At 35.7% G+C, this 19,875-nt stretch overlaps 1 protein-coding gene across 1 annotated transcript in view; it reads left to right on the forward strand.

Moving 5' to 3' along the window:
* Window positions 1-253: 253 nt before the first annotated feature.
* LOC102592314 (tRNA pseudouridine synthase A) overlaps window positions 254-19,875 on the forward strand; it is a 34,362-nt gene continuing 14,740 nt past the window's right edge. The window contains exons 1-7 of the mRNA XM_006344510.2: window positions 254-483; window positions 1,355-1,460; window positions 5,274-5,467; window positions 6,144-6,289; window positions 16,552-16,643; window positions 17,839-18,164; window positions 19,485-19,551. Coding sequence (XP_006344572.1) covers window positions 350-483; window positions 1,355-1,460; window positions 5,274-5,467; window positions 6,144-6,289; window positions 16,552-16,643; window positions 17,839-18,164; window positions 19,485-19,551 — 1,065 coding nt within the window. The 5' untranslated portion in view covers window positions 254-349. The remainder of the gene's footprint in view (window positions 484-1,354; window positions 1,461-5,273; window positions 5,468-6,143; window positions 6,290-16,551; window positions 16,644-17,838; window positions 18,165-19,484; window positions 19,552-19,875) is intronic.

Here is a 19,875-nt window from a genome sequence, read left to right on the forward strand (position 1 = left end):
GTATGCTCCTAAAACCTAAATATTTCCTTGTCCTACTTTAATTGAAAATTAGAATATTGAAACATAATCTTTAAATAGAACTTCACAATCTTTTTTTGTGTGTGTGGGGATGAATTCTTGTTTTAAAATTATTATTAAAAAGAAAAACAAAACAAAATTAACACGGCCAATATTAAAATGAAAATAGTCCAGAAAAAAAAAATTTGGGGTATAAACGTAATAAACCAAAAAGTATTGGGTATTTAAGAAGAAGAAGAAAACATTTTGAAAAGACACTCCACTGCATCCCGCCGCTAGTTTTTCTCTCCGGCGACCGCCGCAATTTCTCCGGGGAGTGGGAGAGGAAGTTATGCTACGGTACCCAACGACTGTAAGGACTCTGAGAAATCTGATGGAAAATCCATCTCAGACTGCTGCCCAGCAAAAGGTGCATTTTCACTATAACCACACTGATTCGTGTAAGTTCTCCAGATGGACTTCCAGGTAAATTTCCCATAACACTTCACTTTTTCTCCTTACTTCTTCAGAAAATTTTCTGAGGATTCTTAAAATTACAATTTTGTTCTGAAATGGGAATTTAATTGCTAATTGCGAGGTGAATAACGTTTTTTGGTTTCTTTGCTTCCAATTGTATTCAAGATTGATTATTTTAGTTCTATATTCGATTTTAATTGCATTCAACTATGTGGGCTGTGTTTGATTCTTTCAGTGGATTTATTTGATTGCTGGTTCAACTGGACTGCTACCTTTCCAAGAGGATTTTGTCAAATGCTGGTTGCTGGGATGTGGTTTTAACTGTATAATGTTGTATTTATATAAAATAAAAAGAATGTACTGTGATGGGTATTCCATATATAGTGGGTACACAGATTTTTCTGTAAGCGGTATCCACATTTAATTAAAAAAGGTAAACAAATGAGCAAACCTTAGAACAGCCTTATATTAACGGAAAAGACGGTTCTTGTATTAATAAAAAAAGTCTGTCATATAGATTACACGTCTTGTATTATTTTTCATCTAAGTTTGATGAAAATGAATGTTGGATTGGCTTGTGTATTTGGTATCGTTTAAGAAGGTAAGCCTCACTCGCAACCTAACTTTCTAGAAGATAAAATGGTGAGGCACTTAACTAAAATTAGATGAATGTTCCAGATCCCATACTGATATTCGAACTCTCAACTCTAAGTAGATAAGCAAGGTGCTTTACCAGCTAGGCAGGGAGTTGTTTGTGACAAGCAATGCCATATATATATCGGATGATACCTCTTAGCATTTCGTGCGTCCACCCTTTTGCATATAGCTGCTTCTATGAGTTATATGCACTTTAGCCAGTGGCTTATAATTGATTTGACAGGGAATGTTACGAGTTCATGTATGCAAGGCTGTGGCACAAAGTTGTTGACTTTTATGCAGACATGGTGAAAGGCCATACTTCATTGTCAAGATTATTTGGAAAAGAGGTACACTTTGGCAAGCTTTGTAGTTGAGCATAAACTTGTTGTTTGTATCTCTTTTGCTTTTGTATGTACTTATAAGTTATTTGGAACGGGAATACTGTGAAGAACTTTCTCAAGAGGAGCTAACAACATATCCAGTGTAATCCCACAAGTGGGTCTGGGAGAGGAGGATGTATGCATACCTTACCCCTACCTTTGTGGGATAGTTTCCGATAGACCCTGGGCTTAAAAGGAATGTCATCAAAGTAAGACTTCAAGAAAATATAACAACTAAATAGCACAACACAAAGCAAAAAAAGCAATAAATAGTACCACACATAGAACAATAGGAGACTACGCAATTACTAAATACTACTACCAATAATGAAAAGAGGAAAAGGAGGCGGCCAGCCCCCTACTCTCCCACATCAAGTTTGACAACACCCAGTTACCTACTAACCTTCTACCCTAATCCTCAACCTCCATGCGTTCCTTTCTAGGGTCATGTCCTTAGTAGACCAGAGTTATCAATACGCTTAAAATACACCTTCAGTTTTGATGTACGTGGTCGTATATATTAATAGTAACCCACCTAAATTTGGGCTTGAATCCCATAGAAAATATGGGAAAACTTTTTTAGTATACGTATAGGTACTTTGGGTTACAACTATGCACTTAGTCTCTTCCGAGTTCATGACTGATTTATCTACATATGATGCTTCCACAACTATGAGTTATTGACAATAAGACCGGCCGAATATGCCAAGTAGATTCAATTATGCCTAATCTAATGTATCAAACAAAGGTTAACACTTTGAGTTCATGCAAATCTTTTTCTATCAAATCCTAACCCGCACTTTTGGGTCAGATAAGATATTATGACGTAGGTTAATGTTTCCAATCACTAAGCCTTTTAATTAAGAACAAAAAGAAATTTGATATCTTACAACCCTAGTAGCATATGGTCACACGAAAAGCTTATGAACTTTTACAATCTTATTAGGTTTCACAATCTCAGTAGAGGATTTAGGTACTCATATTTATTATAAATAATAAGAATATAAATTGAAAGAATGCATTAACTTTCTAGGAATCTTGAAAGCTTGAACAATGTTGAAGACTTTATTGAAGAATTAAGGAAACTGTAACTTGGACGATAACAACCACAATTATGCTTAATCTAAGGAAAATTGTCGAATCTTTCAATAGAAGCCTAACATGTCTATTTATAATGGTCCAAGAAGTAAGTATCCTAAATAATAAGGTAAGTCCACCGACAAGCTTTGCAATGCACTTCATGATCCTCAAATGCTTTACGGTCTGTGGAATCTGCCTTGCTGTCTGCGATTTCCTTTTAGGTTTTTCGGAGCTGCTTTGTGGAATACTTCTGCAGGCGTGAATTTATTTCATGATCCGTCTTCTTCAGTTTGCAGGTTCTTTTGCAGTGGCAATCTCCTTCTTCAAGTTTTGGTTGTCAAACAAGTCTATGATTGTATTCTGTTTCATATTTGGACCTTCCTCTGCAGGATCTTGGATACAAGTCCGTTGAATCTTTTCATGCTCTGATTTGTGCACTGTTAATTGATCTGCGGTCAAGAACACGACCGTAAATCACCCAAAAAAATTCGCTGTGTTTTTGACTTTTGGCCATTTAGACATCAATTTCCTTCAAAACAATAAACTAACATAAAAATACAAGAAAACATTGTAAACAAGTCTAAGAACATTCCAAACATAAGGAAAGGATGGAGAATATGTGCTTAATTTTAGGCACATCAGTTGTGCTAAGTCATGTCTAATCACCTCCCCCAGTTCTTTTTCGGCCTACCTCTCCCTCTCCTAACTCTTGCTACAACCAACCTCTCACACCTCCGGTGCATCCTTGCACCTTCTCTTCACATGCCCGAACAACCTCAACCTCGCTTTCCTCGTATTGTCCGTCACGGAGGCCATTTCCACCTTGTCCCGATAAACTTTATTCCTAATCATATCTCTTCTAGTGTGCCCCATATCCATTTAAGCATCCTCATTTCCACTAGATGTAGGCTTTCTTGACTGACTAATATTCTGCCCCATACAACAATGTTGGTCTAACCGCCACTCTATAGAATTAACCTTTAAACCTTGGCGACACATTCTTACTGCAAAGTAGCCCGAAGGGGAGCCTTCATTTCATCCACCTTGTAGTGATACGGTATGCAACATCATCATCAATCTCCCATCTCCTTAGATTATAGACCAAGATACTTAAAATTTCCATTCAAGAGGAGCTAAATTAAGAGGGTGTTTGGACTGGCTTAAAAGTTCGTCAAACCTACTTATAAGTCAGCTTTTGACTTTTGAAAGTGTTTGACAAATATAAATAATAACTTGAAATAAGTTGAGAATGACTTAAAATAAGTTAGGAAGTATTTGACAAGGTCAAAAATGACTTAAAATAAGTCAAAAACCAAAAGTAGGTCTCCCCCTACTTTTTATTTTTTGACTTAAAAGTCATTTCAGATTGACTTTTTATTGTTGACTTAAAAACTACTTTTTTTTAAGCCAATCCAAACGGGCTCTAAGATTTATTTCCATAAAGATTTGCTCGAGATAAATTCAAATACTTTATGGGTGTGATACTATCAAAACAAGTGTTTCTTTAAATCTTAAAAGCTTCTACTCATTTGGTTCAAAAGGTTAATCTTTCCAATGCAATTTTGTTCTTTCTCTTAATTATAAAATTAAGTGCCTTATTATATGTTTCTACTTTGTCATTTATCTCATTTTGTGTACTTCTGATGCATGTTTTTTTAGAACAATATTTAGTGGTATAGTACACTTACAGGTCGTTTGGTAGGATGCATTAGAAAAAATACATGCATTAGCTTTGTATATTACTACTACCTTGTTTGGTACACCTTTTCAACCTATTTATGATTAATTTATTAGTTATGCACTCTATTTGGTACTATGCTATGCATAACTAATACGTAGCAAACCATGGTATTAGCAATGCAAAGGTTCTTAATGCATGCATTAACATGATTAAATACATAATTACCTCTCAAAATTAGAAATTTTTCCACATCATATCTACCATATTTGTGGAGGACATTTTTGTGAACATTTCTTTTTAGGAATTATGCAATGCATGTTGTTTTTAATACACCACACCAAAAAATGCATAAGAAATAATCTTAGCATAACTAATACTACATTACTAATGCCATCATTACTAATACATCTTATTCAACACTTCTCTTATAAAATTAAGTGCCATATTATATGTTTCTACTTTGTCATTTATCTCATTTTGTGTACTTCTTATGCAAGTTTTAAAAAAAATAATATTTAGTGGTATAGTACACTTACAGGTCATTTGGTAGGATGCATTAGAAAAAATCCTACATGCATTAGCTTTGTATATTACTAATACTTGTCCGGTGCACCTTTTCGACCTATTTATAACTTAGGTATTAGTTATGCATTTTATTTGGTACTATGCTATGCATAACTAGTATGTGGCAAACCATGGTATTAGCAATGCAAAGGTTCTTAATGCATGCATTAGCATGATTAAATACATAATTACCTCTCAAAATTCGAAATTCTTCCACATCCTATCTACCATATTTGTGGAGGACATTTTTGATAACATTTCTTTTTAGATATTATGCAATGCATGATATTCTTAATACACCAAACCAAACAATGCATAAGAAATAATCTCAGTATAGCTAATACTACATTACTAATGGCATCATTACTAATACATCTTATTCAACACAAATCTTAAACACCCTATCAAACGACCCCTTATTGTATTTATACTTATCTTGAAAATTTCCACCTCAGACACCTGCTGACCATGAAGACGCTGAAATTCGAGAGGACCATGAGAAATCTGAGTTAGTGAATATTCCAGTTAAAGATAAGAGCAGAGATAAGAGCGGTAGATGGGCGAGAGCAAATTTTATGATTGTCCTTTCTTACCATGGTGGTTCTTTTGATGGATGGCAGAAGCAGCCTGACTTGAATACCGTCCAAGGGTAAGTATTTTCTGGCTATTTTTCTAACATAGCCATTCATATCATGAATGAAGTGAACATATGCTCTATGGCCTTTCATGTGGAAACTATCTGGAGTTCATGATAGTTTTCAACATGACATTCTTTTAGCAGTATGTATGCTCTCAGTTACTTTATAGTTGTGCATGATAGTCTCAATGGTTAAGTTCAAGTTGATGGATTTCTTATGACATCTTGAATGAGAAATTCTGTATCTTCAGTAAATGACTTCATTTTGCAGTGTTTGGTTATCTTACGGAGACATGGATATGCTATACTCAGCATTGAGAATTGTTTCTTAAACTAGATTCTTTTGGCAGATCCCAGCAGAGTTATAAAAAAGGAATTATTTAATGATATAAAAAGAAAGAATGTAAAAAACCATAGATCCTCATAGAAGACATCCATTGCAAGAACTCCAGAAATAAGGTCACACAGAAACATACAGAGGTGGTGCGGGACTTCTGGCTGCCTTATTTGGAGCTCAGATCATCTAATTGGATCATTCATACCAGGTCCAAAGGGATCTTCAGTAAAATTATCATGCATGTGTATTTCTCTTTTTAACGTGATAAAAGCTGATTTTATTTGAGGCTAATCCAACTGATAACTTCTGTTGGATATGGTATTCATGTGTATTGTACTCGGTTTTATTCAGATTAGTTGAAAGATCTCTCGGTGAGTTTGTTGATGAGAAGAAGGCTCAATTATTAAAAGATAAGAACTTACCATTAGAAGCATGCGCTTTAGTTGCTGGACGTACAGACAAGGGCGTTTCAGCCTCTCAACAAGTTTGTTCTTTCTGTAAGTCACCTTGCTTGATGTACATCCTTTCAGTTATATGAATCAGTTTCCAATATTCACCTTTTAATGATCACTGTTGTTAAAGGCACGATTCAGCACTGAAAGTAGGTGCAGTTTGAGCTGGGCGCCTCTACTCGCTTCAGTTGTGCTTTTGTGCAGACACTAAGGCACTTTGGTGAGAGTGTCAGCGTCCCATGAACTCCTCTTGAACAGGGTAGTCTAAACACTAAATATAGCTCACGAATCGACATATCAATAGTTAAAGAAACGTAATAGTTGAATATGATATAGTGATTTGTCATTAAATCAGAATTGAAACATAAATTTTCATCATTGCATTTTAAATTTCTTGTTTATGTTTACTCTTGTATTCTTCATGCATTGCAGATTTACTTTTTAATATTTCTTCATCTCTCCTTTCATCACTAAAGCACACACTTCAATTGCAGTGCATGCTTAAGGCTCTAGCATATCTTGGCTCTAAGAGTGGGATTTTCTCTTTCTGATTTTCCCACCAATTCCTTAGATCCCTAGTCTTTGAGGTAAAGGAAATCTTCTAACTATTCTTCGAAGGAGAAGGCGGAGTTAGCTTTCCTTTGCTATCAATAATAAGGAATACCAGGCTGCCGTTAAGGTAGTTCACTCGGCTCAACAATAGAAGCCCCTCTAGTTCAGTCAACTGCAGCTAATTTGACTCACTCTTCTTGAAGCTCTTGTGAAATTATTTCTGCCCTTAGCTTTCCTTCTTTCTTATGGTAACTAGGCCTGGCAACATCTTTGCTAGTCTTGTCAGACTAGGAGCTCTACTAGCCTTGAATGTGGGAAATTGTTTTATTTATGAAAGAAAGAATGGCCTAGGGAGATAGAGGTAGTAGGAAATCCCTTCAAAGGGAAAATGATTCATTTAGAAAAATATTCGATACCAAGTAAGAGTGCACTAGCTGGTCGGTGTGAATGATAAAGGCGTAAGTCGCATTGCTATACGCTTCGTCTTTGAAAACACTATTTCTTGATGTCTGTGTGCTTCACTTTTTATTCATCTTGTTTTTTGCTTGTTCTATCAAGGATATGATATCGACTTTAATTTAGCAGTGAAGTAGTTTTAAACTTTAAAAGAATGCAGTTTACTGTCTTGTGAAGTTTGGATGCAATTCCTCGATTTGTTAAGGGTATAATTTGGTGTTTCGCATTAATTTTTTCTCCTACTTCTAATCAAGACGGCCACTTGCCCGTATATATGTTTTTTTAATCATTAAAAGTCGTGTCATTGATGATTCAGCAAATAGAAGGTGCTGTAGAATATGTAGAAAGGAACAACACTACAGCCTATGAAAAGAACTCAAACAATCTACTATGACTTTTGTGTCATGTTGTCATTTGAAATAGTCATGTTAGTTGTTACACAAAAAGTAAAATAAAATATAGAGATGCATTTGTACTGAATATTAATTACAGATTCACTTTATTTCAGAAGAACTCTGGCGTTCTTTTTACCCCTCCCTCGGAGCTAACCCATTTTTCTCCTTTAGTGACAAAAAACCATAACCTCAAGGTTGAAGGTGGAGGTTCTTACAATCTTACCACTTGAGGAACCCTCTCTTGTCAAATCTTAGTGTTCTTTTCCTTCCAAATGGTCCATAAGACAACTGAGGGGATTGCGTTCCAAATTTTGATTTTTTTTCTTTCCCATCCCTTTGAGATACCAACCTTGCAGCAAGTCCTTGTTGTTCTCCGCATAGTCTAGTTGACACCAACGATGTTCCGGACCCAGATTTCTTGGTAAATGAGTAGTGGATGAAGAGGTGATTTATGTCCTCATTTTTGACTTGCAACAAAGAACATCTACTTCCAATGTTGACTCCCCTCTTTTGAAGATTCTCATGAGTTAGGCATGCTCCATGAGTGACTAACCAAGTGAAGCAATCCACCTTCAATGATGGCTTACTCCTCCAAATACACTTCCAAAGCCAATAGGGAATGATGGCAATGGATCCCTTAGAAGTTTGTAGCAATTTGTGACGTAGAAGTTGTCTTTTGTGTGTCCTTTCCACCTAAGGGACACTTGTCAGTGAAGTTTCCTATTCATATGATTTTGGGATTGTTACGTCTCATGCTGCAGCTAGTACGAGTATTACTAAAAATACCCTCTAGCTATATATGTTGAAATCTTTTTTAACTCTAAAATAACCCTTGGACCCAATTTTTCTTTTTGCATTTTGATCACATATCAACAGGTGATCCGCCCTTTCTTGCCTTACTATCATATTGCATGGCCTGACTTTGAGAAAAAAAGTTCATGTGTTTAGGTCCATACTTAAAGAATTCATAAACTATGGAAAGGCCCTTTGAATACTTTTTCAAACATTCTTTATAACAAAACCACGGAGAATCCAACGTGAGGTGTCATGGTGTATGTTATTTGCCGATAAGATAGTTTTGACTGACGAGACTCACCGTAGAGTTGATGTTAAGATGGAGGTTTGGAGATAGACCTGGAGTCTAAAGGTTTCAGGTTGAGTGTAACCAAGACAGAAAACTTGGAGTACATGTTCAGTGACGTTATGCCTGAGGCTGGCGTGGAAGTGAGGCTTGATGCACACGTCATCCAAAAGAAAGAAAGCTTCCAAGTATCATGTGTCTATTATCCAAGGAAATGGGGAGATTGATGATGATGTCACACATTTTATTAGTGCATGGTGGATGAAATTGAGGTTCACATCTGGAGTATTGTGTGATAAGAAAGTACCACCTAAATTTAAAGGGAAGTTCTACCGAGTGGTGGTTAGTCCAACTATGTTATATGGAGAGGAGTGTTATCCAATCAAGAGCTCTCATGGTCAAAAGATGAAAGTTTTGGAAATAAGGATGTTGTGGTGGATGTGTGGGCATACTATGAGTGATAAAATTACAAATGAAGATATCCGAGACAAGATAGGAGTGGCTACAATGGATAGAAAACAATATAGCACGAAGAGTATGTAGTCAGTACTTTGAATGTACTGAGTATGTGAAATATGCATGTAGATTACTGAACCTCTGCATACGTTTCTATGGAATAAGATTATTGAATAATTTCATTCATATTTTTCTATGTCATGTACATGGCTTTATATATACATAAAAGATTGTGGAATAGAATCACCTAAATCTTTACATTAAGAGAAAGAATCAGAGATATGATATTCTAGATTACCACAATTATACTAAGATCTTAGAGGATCATATCTTGATATGAAGAATATCTTCTCATCTTAGAGGATCACATCTTTGATGACAAGAATATCTTCTTGGAAATCCTCCATCAGCCAACACTCCCCCTCAAGCGGGTGAATGGATATCTTCCATTCCTAGCTTGCTTATTAGATCTTGAAACATATTGTTTGGCAGTCCTTTTGTTAAAACATCAGCAACCTGATCTTTTGTAGATACAAATGGCGTACAAATGAGTCCGTTATCTAATTTCTCCTTAATGAAATGTCTGTCTACCTCAATATGCTTAGTGCGATCATGTTGTACAGGATTATGAGCTATACTTATTGCTGATTTATTGTCACAATATAGCCTCATAGGTCCTTCCCATCTTATCTTCAAATCATCAAGGATTATCTTTAGCCATAACAACTCACAAACTCCCATTGCCATGGATCTAAACTCAGATTCTGCACTTGATCTAGCTACTACATTTTGTTTTTTACTCCTCCAAGTCACCAGATTTCCTCCTAAGAAGGTGCAATATCCAGAACTTGACCTTCGATCCACTAATGAACCAGCATAGTCCGCATCTGTATAAGCCTCTAAAACCATGTTTCCTCCTCTTTTGAATAATATTCCTTTTCCTGGACTTCCTTTAAGATATTGTAGAATCCGGTTGACAGCTTGAAGATGCATTTCTCTAGGATCATGCATAAATTGGCTAACAACACTTACATCAAACGCAATGTCCAGCCTTGTATGGGACAAGTAAATCAATTTCCCTACAAGCCTTTGATACAAGCCTTTAGCTACCACTGAATCTTCTGGAGCATTGCACAATCTATGATTGTATTCAATTGGTGTAGCCACTGGTTTACACCCTAATTTTCCTGTTTCTTTCAGCAAATCAAGCACATATTTTTGTTAGGAAATAAAGATTCCTTGTTTTGAGTGTGCCACTTCGATTCCCAAAAAATACTTTAATTTCCCAAGCTCTTTGATGTCAAATTCCTTGAGTAAACACTTCTTCAAATTTTTGTATCTCCTCTGAATCATCACCTGTTACTATGATGTCATCCACATAAACCAACAATGCTGTCACTTTTCCTGTTTTTGAGTGTCGTATGAACAAGGTGTGGTCTCCTTGACTTTGTCGATACCCTAGCTTGATCATACCTTTGTAAATCTCCTCATCTAAGTCTCCATGTAAAAAGGCATTTTTTACATCTAATTGTTGTAGGTTCCAATTAAAAACTGCAGCCAATGATAATAAAATTCTCACTATATTCATTTTTGCCACTGGGGCAAAAGTCTCCAAATAATCAATTCCATAGGTCTGTGTATAACCCTTTGCTACCAAACGTGCTTTTTATCTTTCTATGGACCCATCTGACTTATATTTCACAGTAAACACCCATCTGCACCCGACCAACCTTTTTCCTTTTGGTAATTCCACAATATCCCAAGTTTTGTTTTTCTCCAACGCTTCCATTTCTTCCTTCATAGCTTTCTCCCATCCTTTATTTCCTAATGCTTCAGACAAATTTCTGGGGATATGAATTGTGTGGAGGTTACAGAGAAAAGCTTTATGACTTGGGGATAGATTTTGATATGTCATGGAGAGGCTCAAAGGGTGTTGTGTGCAAGTTCTGGTTCCTTTTCTGAGTGCAATGGGAAGGTCAAGGACATTAGATTGGTTAAATTCTTCTTCATGATCAGTTTGGTTTGGTGTTTCTGATGGTTCAACAGGTTCAGGATGGGGTATCAGGAGCAGTAAACCTGAGGAGATGATTGCAACCGAGTAGTTTGATCAGTTAGTCTCTTTCTTCTCGAATATACCTGCAATGGTAGATTATTTTCTAGAATTCCATTATCTATATTTGGATTAGGAGACTCAATGGGTTCATTTTGGATTTAGAGACTCAGGTGACTGTAGAAATGGTGACTCAGGCAAGGATTTGGCACGACTAGAAATGGACAAATCAAATAGTGACAGTCTAGAGGTTCCTCTCCCTTCAGTGACTCCCCCTGATTGTAAGAATGATTAAAAAAGGATTCACTCTCATCAAATGTGACATCTGCGGAAACAAAGAATTTCTTTGATGATGGTTGATAACACTTGTAACCTTTTTGAGTAGGAGAATATCCTATGAAAACACACTTAAGAGCACGTGGGTCTAATTTGCCTCTATTTTGGGAATGAATATGAACATAGGCAACACTTCCGAAGATTCTAGGAACCAACTTATTGGAAATTTCAAAATTTGGAAAGAAATTCCTAAGAGTATCAAGCGGACTTTGAAAGTTCAGAATTCTTGATGGCATTCTGTTACTAAGATGTGCAGCAGTTAGGACAGCTTCCCCCCAATACTGTTTTGGCACCTTTTTGTGAAACAATAATGATCTAGTAATGTCAAGTAACAGACCATTTCTTCTCTCTGCTATCCCATTTTGTTGAGGAGTATTGACACATGAAGATTCATGAATAATTCCCTCTTTTTGGAAGAAAACAGAGAGGTTTTGATTGAAGTAGTCCTTGGCATTATCAGATCGAAATCTTTAATTGGCACATCATATTGGGTTTTGATCATATTAAAAAAGGTAGGAAGAATTTGACTGACATCTGATTTTTGCTTTAGCAAATAGATCCACGTAACTCTTGTACAATCATCAATGAATGATACAAACCATCTAGCACCAGAAATATTAAGAATGGGAGAGGGTCCCCAAATATCACTATGAATAAGAGAGAATGGAGTTTGACATCTTTTGTGACTAATTGGAAAGGAAGTACGTTTGTGTTTTGCAATTTCACAATCATCACAATGAAAAGACTCGACAATCAAATCTTTGAACAAAGATGGGAACATCCTTTTGATTACATAAAAGGAAGGGTGACCTAACCGACGATGATAAAGCCATACTTTCTCTTTATTGGACATGATAGATTCAGACAAGAATGAACTAGACAAGGAATTCTTAGATATATATTCACCATTGTGGAAATCCAAACAATAAAGACCACCTTTCTCACTAGCACGCATAATCTTCTCCTTCGTGTTCTGTTCCTGAAATAAGCAATATGAAGGGAAGAAAGTTACTTGGCATTTGGAATCTTTGGTGAGTTTCTGGATAGAAATGAGATTTGCAGATAACTTTGGGATATGAAGGACATCTTTAAGTATCAAGGATTTTCCAAGTGGTATGTCTCCTTGCCTAGCTATAGTAATAACTGAACCATCAACTATAGTTATTTTTTTATAGCTAGGACAAGGGGAATATGATATGAAGAGATGAGAGAGGTTGGTCATGTGATCAGTTGCCCCAGAATCAACCACCCACGTTGGAGAAAGTTTGTCTGAGACATTAGTAATAAAAGAGTAAGAAATACCTGTGAAGGCCAATGAACAGCTACCTGTTGAAGCTGAATGTTGCAAATCTCCAATTGAAACTGTAGAGTTATTCTCTACGGTTGCAGAAGCATTTTTAGAGATTGGAATATTTGCGGCAATACCATTTTCAGACATGGTTTGGGCAGATAAAGATAGCAAAATGGGATTTTTCAAGATAGGATGAATAAAATTGGCCAGGAATAAGCCTAAAGCTCTGATACCATGTGGAATAAGATTATTGAATAATTTCATTCATATCTTTCTATGTCATGTACATGGCTTTATATATACATAAAAGATTGTGGAATAGAATCACCTAAATCTTTACATTAAGAGAAAGAATCAGAGATATGATATTCTAGATTACCACAATTATCGTAAGATCTTAGAGGATCATATCTTGATATGAAGAATATCTTCTCATCTTAGAGGATCACATCTTTGATGACAAGAATATCTTCTTGGAAATCCTCCATCCGCCAACACATGATAATACTAATAAACTGAACATGATAAGTTTGAAGTGTTGAGCTGAATAACATGAACTAATGCAATGACCAAGTAGTAAAAACATGTAATTAGTGAATGCTGAAAATTGAGATAATTGACTACAAGGTCATGCAACATATGAGACTGGACTGTGGGAGATACTAATAACCAACATATAACCATGGGAGCTAAACATGGAGTTCGATGTATAATCCCCATCGAAGAGGGCCCAATATACCTTGCTAGGGCATGGAGGCTGATCTGAGCTAATGTGGTACCACCAAGCTGATGACCATAAAAAGGACTAAGGAGTCAGTCCTGATGTGATGGATGACCCTTATAATCCTACTGTGACACCTAGTTCTAGGACTTAAGAATTTCTACTAAAGGTCTCAGTCCTAACTGACGGGTGAGTTTTCATCCCTAAATCCGCCCAGTGCTAAGTAATTCTTCCAATTGAATGTAAGTTGATAAACTTAATTATTCTAGTAACTGAATAGCTCATAAGCACTAAAACAGATATTGAACTGATAGACACTTTATTTGAAAGCATCTTATACATGTAGAATTGATATATTGAGTATTTAAATCACATGATGAATTTCTACTATCCTTACTAGAAATCATGCAATTTAGGTATCATAGTTTCAGGACATGATTTTTCCTATTCTAAGGGATCATGAGGATAACTATATATGTATACTGAAATATAAGTAAAACATGTAATTAAAACTGTACATGAAAAATGACTGAGATATAATGAAGACCATGATTTTCTTATGAACCCTAGTTTTTTGTAGAAATCAATAACGGAAGAGCTGGGGTTTTTGTTTGGGATTCAATGGGTGGAAGGATACCCATTGATGAAATCCCACATACCTAGAATGGAAGCCCTAGTTTGATTCCTTGAGTTGAAACTTGAAGCTATGGAACCTAGTTCTTGCTTGAGAGCAAACTTGAGTGCAAAGAATTTGATTTATGAGTATATGGTGTGAATGGGTAGGTTTTCGCTGACTAGGTTCCCCTTAATCCAACTTAGGATAAACTAAACGACATAGTGCAGGGATTAAAAGAGTGGGAAAAGACCAAAAGGACCTTGAAGAAAAAAGGACATCAGCAGATTTCATGAGGCCATCTACGGTCTGTGGTTCCATCTACTGATCGGAGATCGCGTCTGTGGAAGTTAGGCTAAAATTTAAAATTTTGAAGTTTGATTCACGAGACCCATCTACGACCCGTAAAAGGATCTACAATCCATGGTTTGGGTTCATGAAACTCAGTCTGGTTTCCCAATCTCTCAACTTGATTTAAGGACGTCATTTATGGTCCGTGGTTCATTCCACGAGTCGTAAAGACCATCTGTAAAAATCTGAAAAGTTTTCCTGTTTCTGAACTTAATCTATAAACCTCATCTATGACCCGTGGTTCCATCTACGGTCCGTAGATGCTGCTCGTGGATTCCGATTTTCTGCAAAATTCTCAACTTCTCACGATCGAATCTATGGATAGTTTCAGGAGAGGTAGAGGTAGACCAAAGAGTACTGAGGAAAGGTGGTTAAATAAGACATGACATAGTTGCAACTTACCGTGGACATGACCTTAGATAGAATATTGTGGAGGACACGGATTATGGTAGAAGGTTAGTAGGTAGTGGATTCTAATCTTGCTTATCCTTTCATACTGGTAGTAGTAGTATTTATCATCTAGCTTCTTATCTTTCGATTTCTGTTAATATTCATTGTCTCTTGTACTTCGATTATTACACTATTTTGTTGCAGTTACTGATCCTTTTTTCTTTAGAATGCTTTTTTTTTTTTTTTTTTTTTTGATTTGCACCGGGTGTCCGAGTCTCTTTGAGCCCCGACTAATCCCGGGGGTGCACAGGCCCTCAGCAAGGAGTTTTTTCTTTAGAATGCTTTGTCATGCTTCCTGTAGTATTTTGCCATTATTTCTTCTTTGATCTGTTTTGATATGTCTTTCATTGAGCCAAGGGTCTATCGGAAACAAAACCTCTATCTCCCAAGGTAGGGGTAAAGTCTGCGTACGCTCTACCCTCCCAAGACTCCACTTGTGGGATACATTGGGTTTGTTGTTGTAGTTTTTTCTATTTTTTTTTTTAAATAAACAATTCTCAATGCCCTATTGAGGTAACGAAGAGTTAAACTACTCATTTGGCACCCAGTAAACTTATTTCATTTTGCTACTAGGGTTTCAAAGCTTTCTTTAGCTATAGTTTCTATAAATACCTTTTCAACTCAAGAAATGCTTAAGCTATTTAGAGTTTGAGTTTGTCATAAAAATAGTTTTCTAGAGTTTGTATCTATAACTAAGTAGCCAAAGTAGGGCTTTGTGCAAGAGCAACTTGAAAGTACTTTACTTCGGTCCCAATTTTGAAAGATGTGACTTTAGGGCTTATTCTGGAAAGGGATCGAAGAGCATGTAGTTCATTCAAGGCTCAGACTGAATTACTTAGAAGCACCTCGATCTGTTGACATTGACTTGATGTGATGTTCACTTTTTGCGCCTGTAAAACATAGGAAACATCCGAAGCATACATCTTCATTTGTTATGCTCCCTGCCCCATTGCGAGTTGGAGAAAATTCATTATCTTTCAGCTCATTAAGGATGATGCCAAATATTCCTCTTTTTAAGGGGTGATTCTATAAAACAACTGTGTGGATGGTTCATTCAAATGCCTATCAAAACTAAAACCTAAACAACAAGTTTGATTAAATGACTAAAGCGGATTGACTCTTTATTGTTTCTCCTAAAAATTATATGTTGGACACAACAGAAAAAGATCTGAAGTTATTCATGCCAAAAGATTTATCCAAGATTGAAGGACACTGAAACCGAGTAAAATGCTGATCATTCTTTCTCTGGGGTCAATCTACAAAAAAAAAGTGGCTTGAATGTAGAATCCTACAAATTTAAAATCGCTAGAAGGTTTAAACTTTTTTGAGCAATAATTCATTACTGTTCTATAAACAGTATCTTAGACTTGATTAAGAATAAGTTTCCAATTTCCCCCCATTGAAATACTTATATACAGTTGACTATGGATGTCATGGGTATATAGCTTATCATTAAACCATGAGTACATTCATATCCAAAAAGCTTAATGTTCAACTTGTGAATTTTTCCCCCCTTCTTTTTGAGATAAGAATATTGGTTCACTTCTATGTCTAGACACTTGGCGAAAGGATGTTAAGATTGAAGATGTAAAAGCTGCTCTTGATAAGGCAGCACCAGGAAAGATCAGGGTAGTTTCTCTCACCAAGGTAACTGATTATTTGGTTTATTGTTTTTTCAAGCATGAAGATGCAACTTGCTTTTTTGTCATCTGTTGGGGAAAATGTATTTCAATGTTTTCTTGTTAAATACAGCTGTTACCATTTGGGTTTTCATTTATTTGGTGAATGCCCACTAAAGTTTTAAAAGCTGCTTTAAATAATTTATGGTTCAAAATAATGTGGAAAGGTCATTCTAGCTGAAAAGCTGTCTAAATCCCGTGGGTAACTGAGCATCATGTAATCGCGGGGAAAAAAGTGAGAACAGAAGTACTTTTTCCATTTATGCATGCACGGACAAAAGGCTGATCAACGAGACGAGAAGCCTTCAACTGAGAAGTGGAGTTGAAGGAATATTCCTCTTTTCAACTTTTGTCACCCACTCACCCTTGTCACATTGTTATTTCCATCCATGACGAACAAAGGAAAACTGGGAAGAATGGTCAATATTTAGGTTCTGCATTCTGTTGTGGGACAATTCTCATAATCTGCTGTGCTGGACTTACCAGATCCTTTTTCCAAGATACCCATGGTTGTTCTACTAGTCCTTATGCTTTCTGAAATGAATTTTTAAGTAGAAATTTCTGTTTTTGTTTTTTGTTTTTCCTCTTCTCGACAGCTTGCATGATCTCTTCATCACTAGTTCTAGTCAGTTAAATGGTGTTTTTAGTCCTGGTTATGCATAAAGGGGGTTTCTTGGCTATCCATCTTTCCTCATTAGTAGTTCAAATCAGTAAAAATTTCATTTGCAAAGCATGGTTCCACTGCTGCCAAATTGTCATTTAGCAGGCTGACACTCACATGCACCAATCTCCTATAGGATTTGGACTTTGGAGTATGATTGGATTTTTCAATTTGTGAATAGCTAATAGTTTTATTGCAATCTTTTTGGGTTTATTGGGCAAATTGCACATGTGTTTCTTTCGGACAATTTTGTTCGAAAGAATCAGTATGTTTGAAGGGAAAGCACCATCTGCCTTCCCGGTAAAATCTAGAATGCCTTTACTTGTTGAATTTATGTGTAGGACGGCTTTTGGAAATTATGTTGATAGCAATTTCGGGTTGTTAGACTCCCTGCATAATTAAAGGGATTCAGTCCATCTTTTTGTACACAAAATCTGTACTTGTTGCTACAGAAATCGATAGAATTTTTGCTTTAACAACAAATATTTTTTTCCTGCTATAGGTATCCCGGGAATTTCATCCCAACTTCTCAGCAAAATGGAGACACTATTTGTATATATTCCCTATTGATGATGTATTAGGCGAAAAGCAAAGGGGTCAAATCTGGATTGACGGTAGCACTGATGTTCATCAACAGAATGAATGTGGTAAAAGTGATATTGACAAAAGTAACGTAAATGAAATCAATGATGAAAATAACGAGCTGGTGCATGGAAATAAACCAACCAAGTTTGAAGTAGGCAAGGTTAACCGGCTTTTAGGTCAGCTTGAAGGGAAGCTTTTATCTTACAAAATGTTTGCACGAGATACTAAAGCTTCAAGGAACATGTAAGAATTCGTATTTCAGTATGGTTCTTTTAGCAATGATTCTTTATCCCGTTATACACTAAATCACAGATGATGTTAAATTCTGTTGATCTTCGAACCCTACAAGTTTGACATTGTAATATCTCATTCTAGATGTTTAATGAATGACTAGTATTACTGAGATTTTTGTGGATGAACTGCACAAGCTTTTGATCTTTTGAGTAGCTACCTTATCATTGCTAACTCCTACTTGAGTATATTCATGTATGATACACTCTTGATCTTTATTCCTATCTTAGCTTGTTGGGGGCTCCATGTTCATTTCCTAAGAATATTCCATGTAGGCAGCTTTTGTGATTTCTTTTGTTATCAATATTACATGTTTATTTCATGGTGTTGGATGTCACATATTCTTTGGGTTTTTTAGTTCTTTTACAATACTATTTCATGGATATATGTCCTAATTTTAACTCGAAAAAGGATTTGGCTATTCTACAGAAGGTTAATAATCATTGTATTTTTTTCTTGATATAGTTGAAACAAAGAGAACAATGCAAATATCATCATGCACTTAGGCATTGCAGTAGTATTATTGTTCTGGTTGTCATCCTCTTCATCTTAATTATTGCTAAAAATACCATTAATAACATTTGAAATTATTACCACTACTATTAGTAACACTAGTGTTATTGTTATTGGAGTTGTTATTATGATTGTTTACAATTCGTGATGATCCTTGTTCATGGAGAAGAAATAATAATAACTTAATACAAAAGACCCAAAAGGGTGTCTCTATGATCAGCTTCTAGCATTAAAAAGTGCAGAAGAGAACTACAACTGATCTTACTTAATCTATAAAAAGGGAAAAAAAGATCTACAGCTTATCTTTATAACTTTTGGTTGAGTATGGATGATGGATACAGTTACATGTTCTTATAATTTGCTTATTACCTCTATTTTGTCCATATTCCTTGTATCACAGATTACATTACTTTTTGTTGAGAGAAATATCACAGATTACATTACTTAAATGAAGTTTGTTCTGTTCAAATTTGATAAAGGATCTCACTTAATTACAAAGAAAATGATAAAGGATCTCCAATTCAATCGTTCAGACAAGAAGCATCATCTAAGTTAAATCATTTTAACTTTGGATCATTGATTATGTCCCTAGAAAAGTAAAATGAACTCACTGAAGAAAGAAAAGAAAAATGCACTTTCGTGATTTTCCAACACCAAGCCATAGAAGTAGTATGCTCAGCTATAAAGTTAGGTTTCTGTTGTATTCAACCTTGATGGTAGACTGATCATCAGATTTTTGTATCTTTATGAATGTTGCAGTGGTCCACCAACAGAGTGTTTTGTCTTCCATGCTAGAGCAATTGAAACTTCAATACCGTGTGCAAAGGTATCAAACCGTTACTTACTTCTAAGCTTGTTGGTTTTGCTGTTTCAAATTGTGGATTTTCACATGCTTCATGTTGAGAACACGTGTCTTCATATGCTTGAAGTTCCATGTTCTTTCATCTGAAATAACTTTTAGAAATCTCCTTTATTGTAGTGTGGCTGTTTAGGATCTGATGAATATATTTTTGAGAAAATTTCATAAATAGCTAAGAGATGAAACTTAATTAGCCTCCTTAGCTACAGTTTGCCTAATTATGCTTCATAGCTATAGTTTCAGTTGCTATGGATATTTCTGTTTGTATATTTCGCTTGCATTTGATATTTT

Source organism: Solanum tuberosum, unplaced genomic scaffold (genome assembly GCF_000226075.1).
Source record: "Solanum tuberosum cultivar DM 1-3 516 R44 unplaced genomic scaffold, SolTub_3.0 scf00058, whole genome shotgun sequence".
NCBI classification, from domain to species: domain Eukaryota; kingdom Viridiplantae; phylum Streptophyta; class Magnoliopsida; order Solanales; family Solanaceae; genus Solanum; species Solanum tuberosum.